The sequence below is a fragment of the Anomaloglossus baeobatrachus genome, chromosome 6 (assembly GCF_048569485.1).
Source record: "Anomaloglossus baeobatrachus isolate aAnoBae1 chromosome 6, aAnoBae1.hap1, whole genome shotgun sequence".
Classification (NCBI taxonomy): domain Eukaryota; kingdom Metazoa; phylum Chordata; class Amphibia; order Anura; family Aromobatidae; genus Anomaloglossus; species Anomaloglossus baeobatrachus.
In genome coordinates, this window is record NC_134358.1 from 141699906 (window position 1) to 141721258 (window position 21353).

The 21353-nt window shown below is 41.1% G+C and overlaps 1 protein-coding gene across 3 annotated transcripts in view; it reads left to right on the plus strand.

The window, feature by feature from the left end:
• Positions 1–21353, plus strand: part of ST18 (ST18 C2H2C-type zinc finger transcription factor) — a 479266-nt gene that overhangs the window by 276109 nt on the left and 181804 nt on the right. For all 3 annotated transcript variants that reach the window (XM_075353275.1, XM_075353277.1, XM_075353278.1), the window contains 2 exons: positions 879–909; positions 9250–9434. In XM_075353275.1, the coding sequence (XP_075209390.1) occupies positions 879–909; positions 9250–9434 (216 nt within the window). The remainder of the gene's footprint in view (positions 1–878; positions 910–9249; positions 9435–21353) is intronic.

The window sequence follows — 21353 nt, forward strand, 5'->3', positions numbered from 1 at the left end:
ATATTTAAACTCAAAGTGGTGTGGCTACAAAGCAGGTGCAGCTGCCCTTAACTGCAGGAGAGCTGCAAGTAGAAAACTGACATTTAACTATTTCAGCACAAAAGGAAACAGAACAACATTTAAATGCAGAGTCCCACATAGAGATCAGAGGCTCCAGTCCTCAAGCTGCCACTAGTCTCCAAAAACAGGGAGACGGCCATGACAGTCGTGACAGTCGTGACAGTCCCAGGTTGGTTGATTTTGAATTTCAGCAGATTACAGTCACCACTTGTCAGAAGATGTTGTGGGTCTACAATGGTTTTGCTTACAGTTTAAATTTATAGTGTTATTTGATATTATTTGTTATTTGTAGCACTTTTAGTATTAACAAAGGTAAAAGAAAAACGTTACAGCATAAGAGTCTATAATGATACTTACATGCCTGCAAACTGTTACGGCTTTATTATGCTGTATTATCTTTACAAGGAATTGCAGTTGGGGGTTAAATTGAAACTGGCTTGCTCATTTATTATCTTCACTGAGTGTGTTTCCGCAAGTGTTGCTGTTATAACAACATGAATAATTTTGAAACCACCTGTTGGCTCTGTCAATATGTTGTGTACCCTTGTGTGGGCAGGTATTGATAAACACCAGCTTTCATCCTTCTCAGATCATTTTAATGCTAACAAGTGCAAAGCTTTCTCACCACATGTCCTAGAAAAAAAAAGATAACAGAAAATAAACTATGAGAATTTTGCATTTCCAACATGTGTGAGCTTTAATAGCAATTCCTAATTGTTTTCTTCAAGTGCAAGTGCAGTGATTTATGTCTGTATCACAGGAGGCGCCCTCTTTGATATTTGCATTGATTTGTTCTCCTCTTTTCTTGTATTATACAGTGGAAGAAGATTCTCTAGAACAGGAACTCAGGTAAAATAATAAACTATAATGTATCGATTATGCATTCTAATGAAAAGTGAGATGTTTCAATTGTACAGGTCCATATGTCCATGTGTAGTATATACAGTACATAGAACTATTACTTAATATTGACCAAAGTGGTTTTCCTAAAATAATAAGTTATCTTCTATTTATATCCTATCTGATCCCAAGATCAAAGGCCCCGTCACACACAACGAGATCGGTAACGAGATTGCTAACGAGATTACCGTTTCCATGACGCAGCAGCGATCTCGTTATGTTTGACACCTACTTGCGATCTTGCCTCTGCTGTGTGATCGCTAGTCGTTGCTGAATGGTTGGGACCATTTTCTTCAAAGGCGATGTCCTGCTGGGCAGGACGCATCGCTGTGTTTGACGCCTACCAACGACCTCCTAACACCGTCCCAACGCCCGCTGATATCGTAATACAGGTCATTGCGTCATTGGTAAGATCTGACTGTGTGACATCTCACCAGCAACTTACCAGCAATCCTTATCAGGTCACATCATTTTCAGGATCGCTGGTAAGTTGTTAAATGGGACGGGGGCTCAATGCTCTGCAATGCCCAATCTTGATTGGAATGGATGTGCACTTGCTCGTGATCCACGCCATTCATTGTTAATAGGACTGAAGAAAATAGCAGAGTGCTGTACTCTGCTTTCTCCAGATGGCCTATAAATAATGAATGCAGTGGAGGCCGAGCCCCAGGTTTGGAGTTATAGAACACTATTCTCCCAAAAACGTTTTCTAAAAATGACTTTTTAGCCCCTATACAGTGTGTCCACCTATATCCTGTCCACCGCCATTAACTTGAGAACGGCGGCAGCTATAGCCATAGAAGTGTTGTGTAGGTATAGTAAAGTAGCCATGCGCTATGCAATGAAGCCACCTATAGCGCCACCTGGTGGAAAACAAAGGAGTTAGCATTTTTATCTCGAAAACGGAACGAGATAGAGGAAAAAAGGGAATTAAAAAATTGTAGGGCATCATCAATTCAATACGAATCGACACCTTGCATACAGAAATGCTATGATATTAAACCCATGACCCCCCCAAAACATTGAATGCTGGTCACGCATATGGCGCTCATTTAACGTTGATGCTCAAAGTTGCCACCATCAGCTGCAATGCACATCTGGACTCTGGACAGAAAACTGTATCTTGCTGCACATTGTGCAATATGGCAGGTGACACATTTGCACAAGCATCTGTAATACGTCGTCGTAGGTCCTGCAATGTTGGTGGAGGGGTCGCATACACCTGCTGTTTGATATGACCTCACAGAAAGAAGTCCAATGGGGTCAGGTCAGGTGAGCGTGGAGGCCATTCCATGCAGCCACCATACCCAATGACTTATAGGAAGGTCTCCATGAGGTATCGCTTCACGTCTGCAGCCTTGTGAGTTTTACACATTCTATTCATAGCATTTCTATATGCCAGGTATCGATTCGTATTGAATTGATGATGCCCTACAACTTTGTAATTCACTTTTGTTCTGTACCTCGTTCCGTTTTCGAGATAAAAATGCAAACTCAATTGTTTTCCACCAGGTGGCGCTACAGGTGGCTTCATTGCATAGCGCATGGCTACTTTACTATACCTAGACACCACTTCTATGCCTATAGCTGCCGCCATTCTCAAGTTAATGGCGGTGGACAGGATATGGGTGGACACACTGTATATTTGAAAGGGAATAGCTTGCTGATTGTTGGAGGACTGACTAAAGAGAACCCGAGCAAAAAGAAAATCATTCCCTGCTACTAATAATAACTTTATTTATTCTGCAGCACTTTAAAATTAAGTGGGGACATATATAGACAATAACAACATTATAGATGTAACACATAGTTCAACAGTTACAGGAAGAGTGAGGGTCCTGCTCACAAGCTTACAATCTATAAAGAAAAAATGGGTGCAACAATGAATAAAAATTGCTTGTCATGTATGGCCCAGCCATCATCTATATATATAATTGCCTTATTCTGTCTGTCTGTCTGTCTTGCTCCAAAATTGTGTCCTTACAGTGACAACCATCGGATTTGCCGCTGGGCTCGGCCTGGCCCCGCCCCCCCACGGATTGCCCCTCCCCCGCATGGATTAACCGTTTGGCCAGGCCCGCCCCCCGCACGCGATGCACGCTAAGCCACAACCCCCGCACACGATGCACGCTAGGCCATGCCCCCCACATGTGATGCACGCTAGGCCACGCCCCGCGCACGCGATTTTTTTTTTGCTAGGCCATGCCCCCGCACGCGATGCCCGCTAGGCCACGCCCCCACACATGATGGCCGCTAGGCCACACCCCCGCACGTGATGCCCGCTAGGCTACGCCCCCCGCACGCGATGCCCGCTAGGCCACGCCCCCCGCACGCGATGCCCATTCGGCCACGCCCCTCTCACACGATGCCCATTCAGGATGGGGGGATGAAATACGATGGGGGTTGTGCAGCATGGGGGATGGAGCATGATGGGGGGTGCATCATGGGGGTTGGACCACGATGGGGGGTGCACAGAATGGGGGGATGAAACAGGATGGGGGGTGTGCAGCATGGGGGATGGAGCACGATGCGGGGTGCAGCATGGGGGATGGAGCACGATAGGGGGTGCGCAGCATGGGGGATGGAGCACGATAAGGGGTGCGCAGCATGGGGGATGGAGCACGATGGGGGGTGCAGCGTGGGGGATGGAGCACGATGGGGGGTGCCCAGAATGGGGAATGGAGCACGATGGGGGGTGCGCAGCATGGGGGATGGAGCACGATGGGGGGTGCGCAGCATGGGGGATGGAGCACGATGGGGGGTGCAGTATGGGGAGTGGACCACAATGGGGGGTACACACCTCCCCCCAAAACACACACACACCGCCACACACGCACCGCACAACACACCACACACACACTGGGAACCACAAACACTGCCCTACACAGACACCCACACACACACAGACAATGCCGCACACACACAACACCCAACACACAAACACCGCGGCACACACAAATATACGCACATACCGCGCAACACACACACATTGCACAAAACATACCTCCCCCCAAAACACACACACGCACCCCACAGCCACACAAACCGCACAACACACACATCACCACACACACAACGCTACAGACACACAGCGCTCCACAAACAACGCAACACACAACGCAACACACAAACAACACCGCTCTCAACCCCTCCGCACACCCAGACAACACCCAGAACATGTGCAGCGCCCTACACAAACACTTAGCAACTACACACAACAACAACATCTATATATATATACATATATATATACATAACAAAAATCATACATTAACTACACAATACGTAAATTCTAGAATACCCGATGCGTAGAATCGGGCCACCTTCTATTTATAATATAAGAGCTTTCAAATAATGTTATAAGAACCAGTAATCAGTCTGTAGCTAAGTACAGTTACAATGTGCTTTTGGTGCTTTGAGGATGTGGAGACAGATGAATGGGTGGGAGCACATTCTGAGGAAAATTTAGAAAGGGGGAATAGGGAAGAGTTAAATTAGTGAAGTGAGTAGCTAGCCTTGTCTAAAGAGATGTTTTTAAAATCAATGCTTATGTTTAAAAATGTGGAGGCTAGGTGTTCATCAAATAATCTGGAGTAGTGCATTCCAGAAAAATGTTGCAGCATGAAAACTTGGAGACTGAAGTGGGAGGTTTGGATTAAGAAGCATGTTGGTCTTAGATCAGTTGCAGAATTGAAAGTAGAGGTAGGGTGATAGACATAGATAAGGATGGAGATTTATTGTCAGTTAGTGACTACCGGGGTTCTGCCAGGTGCCAGGGAACCTCACAGTGAGCACCGCAACACACAGCATACACTGAGAACATAATACAACAGTGGGCTCTGGCTCTAATGGGGAGGGGAGTGGGGTCACCTCCTACACTCACCTGAGACTGTTCCCTGCACTCCCTATTGTCCCTAAATAAGACCTTCCCCTCATCGCTAATCATATGCCAAGGCCCTGGCTCACACTGAAATCACCTAGCTAATGAGAAGGCTGGCCAGAGCACTAATCTCACCACTGCAATATTACAGCACAAGGGAAGGAAGACAGACCAAGGAAAAATAAATGCAGCTAAGCACCATGATTGCAATTGTCACGACACCTCAGATTCTTCCAGAGACTGGCGCCTTCCAAAGTGGACAGCTTAGAAATGAAGATTTTATAACCACCATCAGATGGTGAGACATGTGACCATTTATAGGGAGTGATCACAGGGAGCTGCACAACAGATCAAGGCTATAAAGGATATCCTGACAGGGAAGAGTCATTAACCCTTACAACACCAAAATAAAGCAGTTACAGTTAATCACAAGCTGCAGACCTGCGCATAATAAATTGTTGTGACCTTCTGCTCCCAGACTCACCATAAGGCTCCCTCAAGTGGGGCCCACCCATGACATTTAGGGCATGCAGAACTGCGGAAAGCTTTCTGGATAAGAGAGATACGTTTATATTGTACTCTGTAGCAGCTTCTAAATTAAAGATGCTCATCTTTTTTCCCATGACATTATCATTTAGGGGAGACTTGAGAGGTTAGCCATTCCAACCCACTTTGGTGGATTTATCCAACATTAATTTTATATGTATAAGAAGCTATCTAAGTAAATCTACTAAACAATCCACTCTGTTTGACAATATAGCACAACACTTTAATGGAGGCGTATGGTTTCACTATAATATGTTTATGTAGCATTGCCGTAATCCAACACTGTTAACGTTTGGCCATTATGTTGATAAAATCCACTAAGCCATCATGTTAACTAATCTCATGTTAGTCTTATAGCTTTGAATATACTCTACACAAACATTATGTAATAACATTTATTTTAATAGTAAAGATCAACCTGATATTCAAATGTATGTTACTTCCAATGTTAATGTATTGTATAAATTCACTTATGTACAAAATGACTATATTTAAAGGTTGTTGCCAGTTTATTCTGTTTCTACTTTAATGTTGCTCTCAAATTTGAATGAAACTTAAAAGAGTTGTTCCGCTTTATTGGGACTGATTTAACATTTGAAACATATATCTCACAATAACCGAAGGAGTAGAAAGTATTTATAAATCCCAATATAATTTTAGCAAACAGGTATAAATTTGCTCAGAAGGCTTCAGTGCGTGTCTGACCTAGTCTTTAAGGACTTAGTTGCATATTCTCTGTGGATTTGGATTCCATAACTACCCAATGGAGGATTAACAGATAAACATGGGCATTTATTGTGTAAAAACAATATTTACAGCACTAAGCCATAAATATAGTATTAAAACGGTTTATTTAAATTTAAGAAATACATCTGCTCCAAATAGCAAGCTGCCCTATAAGCTGTGCCGACGTTTACCAATACAAATGGCATTGCCAATCATTAATTCATAAATCGCTGGGCACTACAAGATGTTGGCTTTATCCATGTTCTATTTACGTGGTATAAAATTAAATTATGGTTACATATGTACTCTTTTAAATTTATAGTTGAACTTTTTTATGAAATGTAGTTACTACTATTAAAAAAGTGATATACCAAAGCAATGTATTATATTCTATATACAATTCCTAGTAAGCTCTTTGAATCAGATGATAAAGCATAATCACTTATGACATGTTTCTATGTATAAAAAATAGTTATATAATTTCTTACACATAATAACTCTTACTTTATTTCCTTGGTTCATAACAATAGCACATAGTATAACAAAATACCTGCTGGCACTACTGCCCATTTAATATATTGTCGATATATTTGAACTCAAATTTCATATACATTTAATTCATAATTCTAGGCTTTTTTGTAATTTTCTAAGTGAAAAGATAAAAAATATATATTTATAAACACATGATATATAATGTATACATTATTATCAAAACACAAAAGTTGTACCACACCAAAAGACAAAGATAATAATATGGCAGGACACATGTGCCACAATCCTAATCAACAAGCCCAGGATATAAAACAGATTTTATTACATTGGGCTCCAAGACAGTAAACAGGCCACAAATCAGCTTGCACCATGGCCTTTTAATACTCATACTATCCTTAATTGTTGCCGGCATCCAATGTCTTCCTACTGGCTTAGATCATAGTTGACAACTTTGAGCCAGCCTTACCTACCAAATCATCCTCGTGGTTATGAGTTTTCAAATAAACATGTAATTGGTCCTTTTAAAAATGCATTTTCAAAAATCTAAAAAGCAATAGAGATGAACAAATGTGTTCATGACAAGTTAAGGGGACCTTGAATTTTGCAAAATAAATTAGTATTTTCATGAATCAAAAACTGTTTTGCGATTCACTTCATGCAAATTCAGCAAAATGTTTGGCAACTATAATTTTGTTGAATTGAGTTTGAAAAAAAAATAACCTCACCACTGACATGTTTTATTTATACAACATCCCCATCAAGTCCTTTGCTCATCCTCTTTGGTTCTTTCTGTGAACTTTAGGCACGAAGTAAACCATAGACATTATGAGGTGTGTTGACCTAGGCCTAGATAGTTCCTCGTGAATGCACTTAGTGAAATCACAATGCACGTTGTCTGATGTGATAATTAAGCATTGGAGGACACACATTGTAATGTTATGATACTTGTTGTGATGTCTGAGGCATATTCAGTACTGAAAGCCCCATAAAAGGTGAGTAATGAGGTTTTATTTTTTCACTTTATGTTTATTATGCTCTGGGTCTCTCTAAACCTCAAAACATAATATACTTAGAGTGAAATAAATTTGAATCTCATGAACTAACAGAAAACACTCTGTCCTCCTCCTTCTAGACCTGTCCACTGCCTTCGACATTGCCAACTAAGCCCTTCTACTATAGATCCTCTCTTATGTTGGCATCAAAGAATTTGACTTCTGCTAGATCTTCTCATATCTCACTAACCGCACATTTACACCTCCGTCTTCTCTCTGTTGAAGTCCCTTAAGGCTGTCTTGGGACCCTACACTTTTCTATATGTAGCTCTAGCATGGACAGCTCATAAAGTCCAATGGCATCCTATACCACCTATAAGTTGATGGTTCTCAGATCTACATCTATAGCGGGCTTTACATGCTACGATATATCAAACGATATGTCGTCGGGGTCACGTCGTTAGTGACGCACATCCGGCCTTGTTTGACATATCGTAGCGTGTAACACAAATGAGCGACTGTGAACGAGCAAAAATACTCACCTTATTGTTGCTCGCTGACACGTCGCTCATTTTAAAAAAAATCGAACGTCCTTCTGTGCTCCGGTTGTTCATCATTCCCGAGGCAGCACACACCGCTCCGTGTGACACCCCGGGAACGAAGAACTGCAGCTTACCTGTGGCTGCCGCCAATGCGGAAGGAAGGAGGTGGGTGGGATGATTACGTCCCGCTCATCTCCGCCCCTCCGCTTCTATTGGCCGGCCGCTGTGTGACGTCGCTGTGACGCAGAACGTCCCTCCCCCTTCAGGAAGTGGATGTTCGCCGCCCACAGCGAGGTCATTTGGAAGGTAAGTATGTGTGACGGGGGTTACAACATTGTGCGACACGGACAAAAAATTGCCCATATTGCACAAACGATGGGGGCGGGTGCGATCGCACGATTAATTGCAGCTTGTAAAGCAGGATTTAGGCCCAGATGTTACCTCTTTTGCTGTTTAGAATCACTCTGTGTCTATCAACCATATCCTCTCCTCCTCCTCAGCACGCTTTCTAAAACGTAATGTGGACAAAACCAAACTCATAAAAAAATCCAAAATATGCTCTTTCCTCAACCCCGAATCAACTAAAATGTTAATGCACTCATTATCTCCCTTCTCGAATATTCCAATATCCTTCTCTCTGGCCTCCCAACTAACACTCTTGCACTCTTTCAGTCCACCAGTAAATCTGCTACCCAATTACTCGACTCCTCCCTTAATTCACCTCCCCTTCTTAACTCTTCCTTCTCTGTCTTCTGCCAAAAAGTGAGTGGGTAAGGTGCTTGTCGCTAATTTGCATTGCTCCAGGAGAGATATATACACATATCTTCATTCCATCACTCTGCATCCAATTTAGCAAAATAAAACAGTTTCTTATCTGGTGTGTTCTTAGCTCAGAATTGAATATCATAGATTAACATGTTCCTATTTAGAATTGGGTATTTGGTTAACAAACAAGCATTATTTAATATGCAGTGAGCTAGAGGCAGAAGTAAATATCTCCACACAATAAGTTCAAGTGAGAAATAAACACAGACAGTACATGTATTACATAAAAATATAATTATTCAGAAAAACGTTATTAACTACAGATCTCTCAATTTTCTCCTTACAGTGCTTACAATTGTACTATGTCAAAAAAAAGGAAACTTCAAGAACAGGGTTCATCTGTCAACAAGAGAAAATCACTTTTAATGAAACCCCAACACTATAATCCTAGCGAGGAACTTGAAGAAGATAGTGAGGACAAACCTGAGATGATGAGCTTCAAGTTCATGAAAAAATTTTGTACCACTACAGGTATGTAATATCACATCCACATAAAAATATGTAGTGTGTGGGTTGTTTATTAGTGGGCAACCCTGTCTTAACTACTAATTTGCCCCACGTAATAGAAAATAAGAAAAACATACTCACCTCTTGGACCAGTAGGAACAACAGCAGTCTGGGAGGTATTCTTTATCTGGTTCACTTTATCTGCTCTGAAGAGGTTGTATAGTAGTGGAAAGCCCTTTTAAATATATGCGTTCAGTAACAACTCGAGTTAAAGATTAACTCCTAAAAATTCTAATTTATTGGCATATTCTAAAAATTGAAAATCTCAATACACAATTTATAGCAAAAAAAACACCAAACTATGTGTGATACAAGATCTTAATAGTATCAAGGGAAGCTAGCCCTAGTTGGCCCTACTCTCACATACTTAACACATACTAGTAAATGTGACACACTCCTAGATAGAAAATGCAAATTAAATTTCAGAATAATACTAAAGATTTAGTACCAAAACAAAAAGAGCTCAACTAAGACTAATAGCCTGGGGAAAAAAGCAGAGGGGCCATTGGCCCAAATGAACCACTCTGCATAATAGATGGTCGAAGACAACCCAACATGTTTCCCCTCTCAAAGAGAGGTTCCTCAGGAGTGGAATAAATGTTCAATATCAAGATGTAATCCACAGTACTAACTGAAGTGTAAAATGAACACTATTATTTAAAGTGCTAAGGTATTTAAAGTGCCACTGCCTAATGTACATAACAAATACCAATGTTCAGTTGTGCACCAATACGAAGATTATTTAGGCATCTACAGTACAGACCAAACGTTTGGACACACCTTCTCATTCAAAGAGTTTTCTTTATTTTCATGACTCTGAAAAATTGTAGATTCACATTGAAGGCATCAAAATTATGAATGAACACATGTGGAATGAAATACTTAAAAAAAAAGTGTGAAACAACTGAAAATATGTCTTCTATTCTAAGTTCTTCAAAGTAGCCACCTTTTGCTTTGATTACTGCTTTGCACACTCTTGGCATTCTCTTGATGAGCTTCAAGAGGTAGTTACCGGAAATGGTTTTCACTTCACAGGTGTGCCCTGTCAGGTTTAATAAATGGGATTTTTTGCTTTATAAATAGGGTTTTGACCATCAGTTGTGTTGTGCAGAAGTTTGGTGGATACACAGCTGATAATCCTACTGAATAGACTGTTAGAATTTGTATTATGGCAAGAAAAAAGCAGCTAAGTAAAGAAAAAGGAGTGGCCATCATTACTTTAAGAAATGAAGATCTGTCAGTCCGAAAAATTGGAAAACTTTGAAAGTGTCCCCAAGTGCAGTGGCAAAAAACATCAAACGCTACAAAGAAACTGGCTATTTGATTGTGATGGGGTGCTACGCTAGATAACCTGGCCTCCACAGTCACCAGACCTGAACCCAATCGAGATGGCTTGGGGTGAGCCGGACCGCAGAGTAAAGGCAAAAGGGCCAACAAGTGCTAAGCATCTATGGGAACTCCTTCAAGACTGTTGGAAGACCATTTCCGGTGACTACCTCTTAAAGCTCATCAAGAGAATGCCAAGAGTAAAGCAGTAATCAAAGCAAAAGATGGCTACTTTGAAGAACCTAGAATATAAGACATACTTTCAGTTGTTTCACACTTTTTTTTAAGCATTCCATTCCACATGTGTTAATTCATAGTTTTGATGCCTTCAATGTGAATCTACAATTTTCAGAGTCCTGAAAATAAAGAAAACACTTTGAATGAGGTGCGTCCAAACTTTTGGTCTGCACTGAATATATCACAGTATTCAAAGGTATTAAGTACTGTAGAACAGCAAACCCTGCATATAATAGCAATCCTCCAGGTGTATCATGATAAACACCAATTCAACAGGTAAAAGAGTGAATAGAACTTAGCTTAATATACCAAGATACAGGATGCTTTCAGCAGGCACCAAGCCCTAAGGTCCCAGGTTTTGGTACTTCTAAACTTTATTTCTTCAGTTTTCGAGTTGAAGATTGGAAGTCCTCAGTGACTGAACAGGACTCATTTTTGTATCTACTGTCCACCACAGTGCAAAGATATTTTTCAAGTGTCATATTCAAAAAATACATGGATGTTTACTCCTGCTTGTCTACTGTTTCCAAGTAATCCAAGTTTTCCTTAAAGTTTCACTAACTTATCTTGGACATGGGTCATCAATATCCAATTGTTTGGGGTCTGTACCCCAGCACCCAATTCAATCAACTGTTCTCAGCCTCAATTGCAGACAAAGGTAACAGTTGCAAAACTGAGCATCACATCTCCATCATCAGTTTATCTTCCACTATAGCAGAGATCAGCCGATCTGCTGTACCCAGGAGCTGCCCACAGTTGAAGAAGCCGGTAGTTTAGCTCTACAGCAGTTAAAGGTTATGTGTCACTTTTTTTTATTTTTGTATTAATAATAGTGATTATGAAATGAAGTATTTTAAATGCAAAATTAAATTCACTGTTAATTTAGTTTTTATTTAATTCTAGTTTTACTGAAACACTGGGGGATGCCATCTTGGATTTGCTGTGTGTAACAACAGTTACTCACCTCATATACGGCAGTGCCCTGGGCATTGGATCTGATAGATGTGCTCTGACCCCTAGACTTAACACGAAGAGCTCCTTGCTGTGAGCTGGACATGCCCCCTGGGCTGTCCAGATCACAGCAGAGGGAGGATATCGGCGCCATCTTTGTGGAGCTCACAGCATATGCTGTGTGCTGCAATTTCCCCTTGTCACCTGTTCGAGATGTGTGAGTACCAGTGCTGGGCTGCCGCCACTGCCCTCCTCCCTCTGCCCCACCCACCGCTACCCTCTCCCCCTCCACTCTCCCCACCGCTGCTACCCTCCTCCTGTTGCTCCCCCCTGACACTCTCCCCACCACTCTCCCCGCTGCTGCCACTCCCATGTTCTCATTTGCTCATCTCGGGCCTCCACTCCTCAGCTCAGCAGAGCACAGTATACTAAGTAGCGTAGTATACAGCGGAAAAAAGTGGAGCGCCGTATACTATGGAGCACGGTATACAGCGGAGCACAGAATACAGCAGAGCAGAATACTGAGGAGCTCTGTATACTGAGGAGCGCTGTATACTAAGAAGCACGGTATACATGGGTGTGCATGTGGCAGAGCACTGCGTGCGTGTGTGCGGTAGATCATTGCGGGCGTGCATGTGACAGAGCATTGCATGCCAGCATGCAGCAAAGCAACGTATGTGGGTGTGCGGCAGAGCATTGCGGGCTTGCAAGCGGCAGAGCATAGTGAGCGTGCATGCGGAAGAGCATTGCAGGTGTGGGCGTGTGTGCGACAGAGCATTGCGGGTATGCGTGCGGCAGAGTATTTGGAGTGTGTTTGTGGCAGAGCATTGAGGGCGTGCGTGCGGCAGACCATTACGGGTGTGCGTGGGGCAGAGTATTGCGGGCGTGCATGCGGAAGAGCATTGCATGTGGGCGTGTAGCAGAGCTTTGCATGCGGGTGTGCGGCAGAGCATTGCGGGCGGGCATGCATGCAGCAGAACATTGCGGGCAAGCGTGCGGCAGAGCATTCCTGTTGCGAGGCATGCATAGCGCAATGTGGGGAGCGCTATGCAGCTGTCAGCGGCACTTTAGACATATTAGGATCACTTTGCTGTCACCAAAAAAATGGCTCTGCACTGTGATCCTAAACTTAATTTTCCCTTATCTTCTTGGAAACACCCAGAACGGGAGGGGAGTAGGATTTCAGTAGCTGCTCCCCCTAATGGTTAAGAGTGGACAATATCAAACTTTTTATATATATATATATATATATATATATATATATATATATATATATATATATATATATATATTGCTCAATTAAAAACAAATAATAATATTTAAACAAAACATTTAAGCATTAATACTTTACATTTCTTCAGTTATTGAAATATTTTTTTGGACGACACCTTCTCCTTAAGTGCTGATGCTGGGGGTGAGGGTCGAATAAACACCAATCTGATATTGATGATCTATCCCATCAGTAGGTCTTCAATATCACAGTAGGAAGACACCCCCTTTAAGTTTCAGGAAGAATATAATAAACTTTTTAAAGCACTGTTCGTTAAATATGAAGTGATCAAAAATGAACAATAAGAAATAATTTTTAATAATTACAAGAACCGAAAAGTATTTTATTACTTTATGTATATAAAATGCACTTTATATATACATATATATACACACACACACAGTATATACTATCAGACACTCTTCATTATACCCATCTCATCCCCCGCAACAGACAAACACACAGTCATTAAAGATAATGTATTAAAAAGCAGCTTAATAATATCTTGCTCAATTGTATTTTTTTAGGCTGGACAAAAAACAACCACATAAAGCCATTGAGGCAATTTGTATATGTAGATGTCAGCTCACATTTCAAAGGATTCCCATTTAAAGGGGTATTCCCATCTTCAAGATCCTATCCCAATATGTAGAAGATGTAATAATAGTAATAATATTAGACAATAGCACTAATTAGAAATGTAGTATAGTTCTCCTGATTAGCTATGTCTCTGACCTCATGTGCAGGGCATTGCAGCAACTTAGGTATGCATGGTTCTGACCACACCAAGAGTACCATGAGCACTTATACTACAATGGACATTATAACAGAAGTGCCCAGAAAATCTTTAATTTTATTAATTAAAGGGGTTTTCTGGTCTTAAGCTACAAGTCTGCATTTAATGTGACTACTGACTTGTGAATCCTCACATCTCGCGAGTTGTGAGGAATCTTCAGTTCTAGTGCCAGGAGCGGTGGGTGAGTGACCGCAAGTACAGTTTGTGATTTGCAAATATGCGGTCATGTGCCATCTAGACTGTATCTGTCCTTGCTTTATGCAAGTGTATTGAGTGAGATCGGATACAGTCTTGTCAAAAATTGGCTGTAAGTATGCAAATCGCATACTTGTAGTCCTATCATCACCCACTCTAAGTGCGCCGGCACCTGAGAATCCTCACAGTACATAATATGTGAGATTTGAGTATTCACAATTGAGCAGTCACATAGAGTGACTGTAAACTTGTCTCATAAAACCACACAACCTCTTTACAGGGGTTATCCACTACTTGGACATGTTTGCCCCATTACAAAAAAACATTAACTCTCTCATATGCTGGTGCCATTCTAGTGGTGTCAACACTCACTCTCCCGGGCTAATGTGAGGTTGTTACGTCATGCGGGCCCTATGCACCGGCTTCTCTCTACCCACCTTCAAATATATCAAACATCAACAGGAAGTCAGGCTTATGGCTACTCTCTCCCTTCCTCTTGTTGTTTGTTATGTCTGATGGCAGAGAGGGTGAAGTCGACGCTTATTGGCCCAATGGCTCACATTATGTAACCTGATGTGAGCCACAGGAGAGAGAATGAGGACACCGCTAGAACGTTGCAGGCACAGCAGGTGAGTTTAAGCTTTTTATTTTACAGGGGCAAACACGAAGAATGGGAAGCAACGGAAAACCCTATTCATATATGAAATAGGCAGATAGATAACATATGAGACACTAAAATTCTTATTGTTGAATAGGACTCAATGGAAGAAGGGGGTTAACAAAACACATCAATGCATCCAAAACTAAAGCCCTCCCTCAACCCTCAGCAGATGTCAGGCATCTATCATTTGTGAATATATTTAAAGAGGGTAAGAATATCGCTATAGTCTATCACATTGGTTAGAAAGGATTTGTGCCTAATCCTCTCTGTTTGTATATAACAGCATAAAAGAAGTAAATGGATGGTTGCAGGAATGCTTGTTAAGTCCTATTTCCCGCGCAAAAAATGACCAAGTAGCATTTTTAAGTCCTGCATATTACCAGATCTCCTCTACTAACTTTCATTCCTTACCTTAAGTCATGTACGCAATGTTTTAATTTAGCTCATGATTTAGAGCAATGTTTCAAAACTGCATCTAACTGAATTGGGGATAAAAAAGGTAGCCAATTTTCACTTCATCATATAGCTTCAAGGCTTTACTACAATAGGCAACATATATGGGATTTGTTAATTAGGAAGGGGTTGGAAAACTCTGAAACACGTAGGGTCTATAAATCGCATTGAAGGAATTTAATGTCTATTCATCGGGCAGAATGGATCTAAGACTTTCCACATTCATAGGACAAATACATAGACATGTAAACAGCCTATTATGGGCTATACGCTTTATCAGTGAAAAACACAAATAGGACTCGATTAGAGGTTTGAATAACGCATTAGACTTATAAATTCACCTAGACTCCATGGGGGATGTCCTTTGCCATATGTAGACACAAAAACAATTTGATGTGGAAATCTCACTGAAATTTCAACATAATTATGTTATATGCCACTATTATTCTATCGATATGTTATTTTGTCTCTAGATTTAGGTTTTTAAAAAGTCTGAAAGAAATGGTCATCTGACAATTTAAAGTAACACAAACATCGCAAGACACTGCTCCTTATAGAAATATTTAGTAATTTAAATTGGTGTAAACATTTGTGATCTCAGTAAACCTCTTTAATGGCCTGGATGGAAGATGATGGTGAAATATAGGAAGGTGCAGCATGGTAGAGAGCTTGGCAGAGTAGTAAGAGTGATGGGAACTACATTCTATAACATACAAGAAAAACACTGAAAATACAGAGAAATATCTCCTATTTATTCATCAGATAGAACAACCAGATTAATGCATTAGATGATGCAGTCATATGAAAAAGTTTAGGCACCCCTATTAGTGTTAACCTTTTTTCTTTATAACAATTTGGGTTTTTGTAACAGCTATTTCAGTTTCATATATCTAATAACTGATGGACTGAGTAATATTTCTGGATTGAAATGAGGTTTATTGTACTAACAGAAAATGTGCAATCCGCATTTAAACAAAATTTGACCGGTGCAAAAGTATGGGCACCTCAACATAAAAGTGACATTAATATTTTGTAGATCCTCCTTTTGCAAAAATAACAGCCTCTAGTCGCTTCCTGTAGCTTTTAATGAGTTCCTGGATCCTGGATGAAGGTATTTTTGACCATTCCTGTTTACAAAACAATTCCAGTTCAGTTAAGTTTGATGGTCACCGAGCATGGACAGCACGCTTCAAATCATCCCACAGATGTTCAATGATATTCAGGTCTGGGGACTGGGATGGCCATTCCAGAACATTGTAATTGTTCCTCTGCATGAATGCCTGAGTAGATTTGGAGCGGTGTTTTGGATCATTGTCTTGCTGAAATATCCATCCCCTGCGTAACTTCAACTTCGTCACTGATTCTTGCACATTATTGTCAAGAATCTACTGATACTGAGTTGAATCCATGCGACCCTCAACTTTAACAAGATTCTCGATGCCGACATTGGCCACACAGCCCCAAAGCATGATGGAACCTCCACCAAATTTTACTGTGGGTAGCAAGTGCTTTTCTTGGAATGCCGTGTTTTTTTGCCTCCATGCATAACGCCTTTTTGTATGATCAAACAACTCAATTTTTGTTTCATCAGTCCACAGGACCTTCTTCCAAAATGTAACTGGCTTGTCCAAATGTGCTTTTGCATACCTCAGGCGACTCTGTTTGTGGCGTGCTTGCAGAAACGGCTTCTTTCGCATCACTCTCCCATACAGCTTCTCCTTGTGCAACGTGCGCTGTATTGTTGACCGATGCACATTGACACCATCTGCAGCAAGATGAATCTGCAGGTCTTTGGAGGTGGTCTGTGGATTGTCCTTGAATGTTCTCACCATTCTTCTTCTCTGCCTTTCTGATATTTTTCTTGGCCTGCCACTTCTGGGCTTAACAAGAACTGTACCTGTGTTCTTCCATTTCCTTACTATGTTCCTCACAGTGGAAACTGACAGTTTCAATCTCTGACACAACTTTTTGTATCCTTCCCCTGAACAACAATGTTGAATAATCTTTTTTTTCAGATCATTTGAGAGTTGTTTTGAGGAGCCCATGATGCCACTCTTCATAGGAGATTCAAATAGGAAAACTACTTGCAAGTGGCCACCTTAAATACCTTTTCTCATGATTGGATACATCTGCCTATGAAGTTCAAAGCTCAATGAGGTTATAAAACCAATTTAGTGGTTTAGTAAGTCATTAAAAAGTAGTTAGGAGTGTTCAAATCAAGAAATTGATAAGGGTGCCCATACTTTTGCACCAGTCAAATTTTGTTTAAATGCAGATTGCACATTTTCTGTTAGTACAATAAACCTCATTTCAATCCAGAAATATTACTCAGTCCATCAGATATATGAAACTGAAATAGCTGTTGCAAAAACCCAAATTGTTATAAAGAAAAAAGGTTAACATTAATAGGGGTGCCCAAACTTTTTCATATGACTGTATTTCAGTAAATAGTAAAGAGTATGACCAGCATTGTAAAGAGTTTGGTGCTATCCGGTGTCCTAATAGTTTAAAAAGAAAATTTGAATCAGGCAATAATTAGCAGTGAACGGTCAAGATTGGACTTCCTGAAAGTTGGGGTAATTAAACTATCCTTAGAAGAGGAAAGGAATGTCCAGAAAAAAAGAAAAAGGTTGAAAATGAATGACAACCATCCTCTACAGGAGACATTACATTCCCTTTGTGAAAAAGCTAAAAATACAAATTAATTAAAAGCATTAAAGTCCAGGATTCATCCTTATCTGGTGTATTTTCTTTTTGACATAATAACGGAATAATTTCTAATCGTCCACTAATTTCAGGTCCAAAAACATAACTTATATTAAAACCACATTTTATAGTCTGGAATACAGACTAAGGTGGACTATAAGGGCCGCTTTACACGCTACGGGGTCACGGAATTTGTGACGCACCTCTGGCCGCATTAACGATGTTGTTGCGTGTGACACCTATGAGCGATTTTGAATCGTTGGAAAATTGTTCAAAATCGCTAATCGGTGACATAGGGGTCCATTCCCAATTATCGTTGCCCCCTGAGGAAGCTCATGTGAAATGCGCATCGGGGCATAGGAGGTGACACCTGATTTGAAATCCAACATGGGTATGATTTCATAGCACGGACTGCTGAGTGTTAGCTGAACTTTTTTACTTGGGGCGTCCAGGTGGTTACTTTGTGGAGCCATGTCAGACCAGCAGGGAGCTGACTATTAACACTGACTATAACTGGGCTCAAATTGGCCATTAGAACAGGATCTTTTCACATGGCCCACTGGGTTTGAAGTAAGACAAGGTGGAAGCTTACACAGTTTCAACCCAGCAATGTAGGCTCTGAATCCTTGTATTAAATATTACATAAGATTGCTGTTTATGGAAATTCAGATGTGTTCATACAATGGTCCAGCTATAATCAATTTGAAACATTAAATATTTGGTGGTCACATAACAGTTTAGACACAATTTAGTGTGGACTGTGAACCAAACTGTGATTTCCATGCAGCTGTATTTCAGCATTTGCACTCAGTATTTTACTGTGACTATTTATTAACACTAATATTAGACTGTTCATTAATCATACTAAAAATTCTAGATAGCATTTAGTGTATTTATGCCATGTCAGCCACAGTGACTGTGCTATTATTACTGGTGTCTACACTGCTCAATTGTGCTTTGTACACTGTAAACTTTGTCCTTTTTTCCATGTTTTAACTCACATATATGTGTATTTGTTTGTCTTGATATGAGATTAAATAAAGAGATTTTATGTACTTTATATGTGTAATTACTCCCTATTTCTTAGACTAAAAGCGTATAATGGAGTTAGCATATTAATATTTATGGAAAATGAAAAACTGGATTTTTTTGTGTTTAGTATCGTTGCAGCTGCAGGTACAATGTTGTTCGTCGTTCCTGCGGCAGCACACATCGCTGTGTGTGATACTGCAGGAACAAGGAACCTCACCTTACCTGCGTCCGCCGGCAATGAGGAAGGAAGGAGGTGGGCGGGATATTACGTTCCGCTCATCTCCGCTTCTATTGGCCGGCCGCTTAGTGACATTGCGGTGACGTCGTGGTGACGCCGAACGCACCTTCCCCTTGAGGGAGGGATTGTTCGGCAGTCAGAGCGCTACGGCAGCTATCACCACATATCAGCCGTACGACGGGGGCGGGTGCTATCGCGCTCGACATCGCCAGCAAATGCTAGCGATGTCGCAGCGTGTAAAGCAGCCCTAAGATGCAATGGACCATAATACACTCCTAGGTTTTAGAGGCAGAAAATAAAGGGAAAAAATGGGGGGATCTGCTGCTGACACTGCTATGGGGGTAATGTCACTCAATTCTGTACTAATGTGCCCCTTCCATACATATATGTCCCCCATCCTGGAATATATATTCTCCCCGTAATGGGCCCATCCTGGTTTATAGGTCCCAAATCCTGGATATTGGTCTCCCATTCTGGTATGCAGTATATGTCCCCCATCCTGAGCCCAAACTGGTATATATGTCCCCATCCTGGTATATATTATCCCCATCCTTGGCTCATACTAGTATATATGTCCCAAATACTTGTAACTAATGTCCCACATTATAGTATATATGTTCCCCATCCTGGTATATATCTTTCCCATTATGGATTCATCCTGGTATATATGCCTCTCATTATGCCGCATACATAAAAAAATAAATAATTCTCACTTTCCATCTGCTCCCATATGTGTGCCTCTCTGATGCCGGCAACTGACTTTGGTGTGTAAATGACAGACAGTATATGATCTCATTGCCATGCACCTCCGGTTACAAGCATATGTCAACTATCGGCTGATACAAATTGAATATTCACTACTTTTATGCTGGGGATTATAGGCATGGGGAGCAGTGAATATTCATTTTCTTTGAGGAACCATGTAGAAAAAAAAAAAAGGTTTAGCAGCACACCGAATCTCCAATAAAAATTTTCCTTTTTATTAAAGCAAATGGTGCATGTTAAAAAGGCAGTTTAGGAACCTGGTGCAGGATCCCTCATGTATGAATGCTGTTTTGTGTTAAACACGGTTCCACAGGTCCAAACAATTGATTGGACCCATGGAAGCATGTTTAACGCGAAACGGCCTTTGTCCGTAAGGGATCCTGCACCTGGTTCCTTCACTACCTTTTTAACATGCACCGTTTAATTTAATAAAAAGGAAAGTTTTTATTGGAGATTCGGTTTGCCGCTGGACCTTTTTTTTTTTTCTACATGGTTCCTCATACCTACAGCTAGCCTGCTTCATCAGCGAGCACCCAGAACCGGAGTCTTACTAAGGGAATACTGCTTCTAATCCTCTCCTCCCCAGGATTGTGGACAGGTCATATAGTGGTCGGTGCAGAGCCACACTTATTTTTGCATTCATTTTCTTTAATAGCAAACACACATCTTCTCTCCAGTCGCTGTAGTAAGCCGGTGGCTTTGGTGATCAGTGTGTCCATTATTAAAGAAAATGAATATTCACTGTTCCCCATGCCTATATTCCCATCTACCTCTCAGCATTGGCTTCAATAGATTATTGAGATTATGGGCGTGGGGCATATTAAGTTTAGAAAGACCACATGGACCAGGGCTCATCCTCACTGAATGCTCGAACTCTTTACCCATGGGCAGAACAGTACTCAGACAACACAGGGTGGGGGAACCACAATAATTAGACTTTATGAATCCCCAACAGTCAAAGGCATATAATACAAAACCATGCAAATCCCACAATGTAACAGACAACAGAGTCTTACCCTTCCGCTGGCTCACCAGGGTGTAGAATATTCGTGCCTTTGGAACTTCCAGGGCCACTTACCCCAAACCAGCAGCACCCAGCTTTTGGAAGGCACCAACCAAGAATAGAATAGTGAAAAGCATAGGAAGCTTCATGAGCACAGCAACGTCCGTAGCCAGGTAACCAAAACATCCCCAACCTGAGATTCTTCCAGCCGAATCCCAAGATCCTTGGCAGTTCCCCTGCACAATGTAAT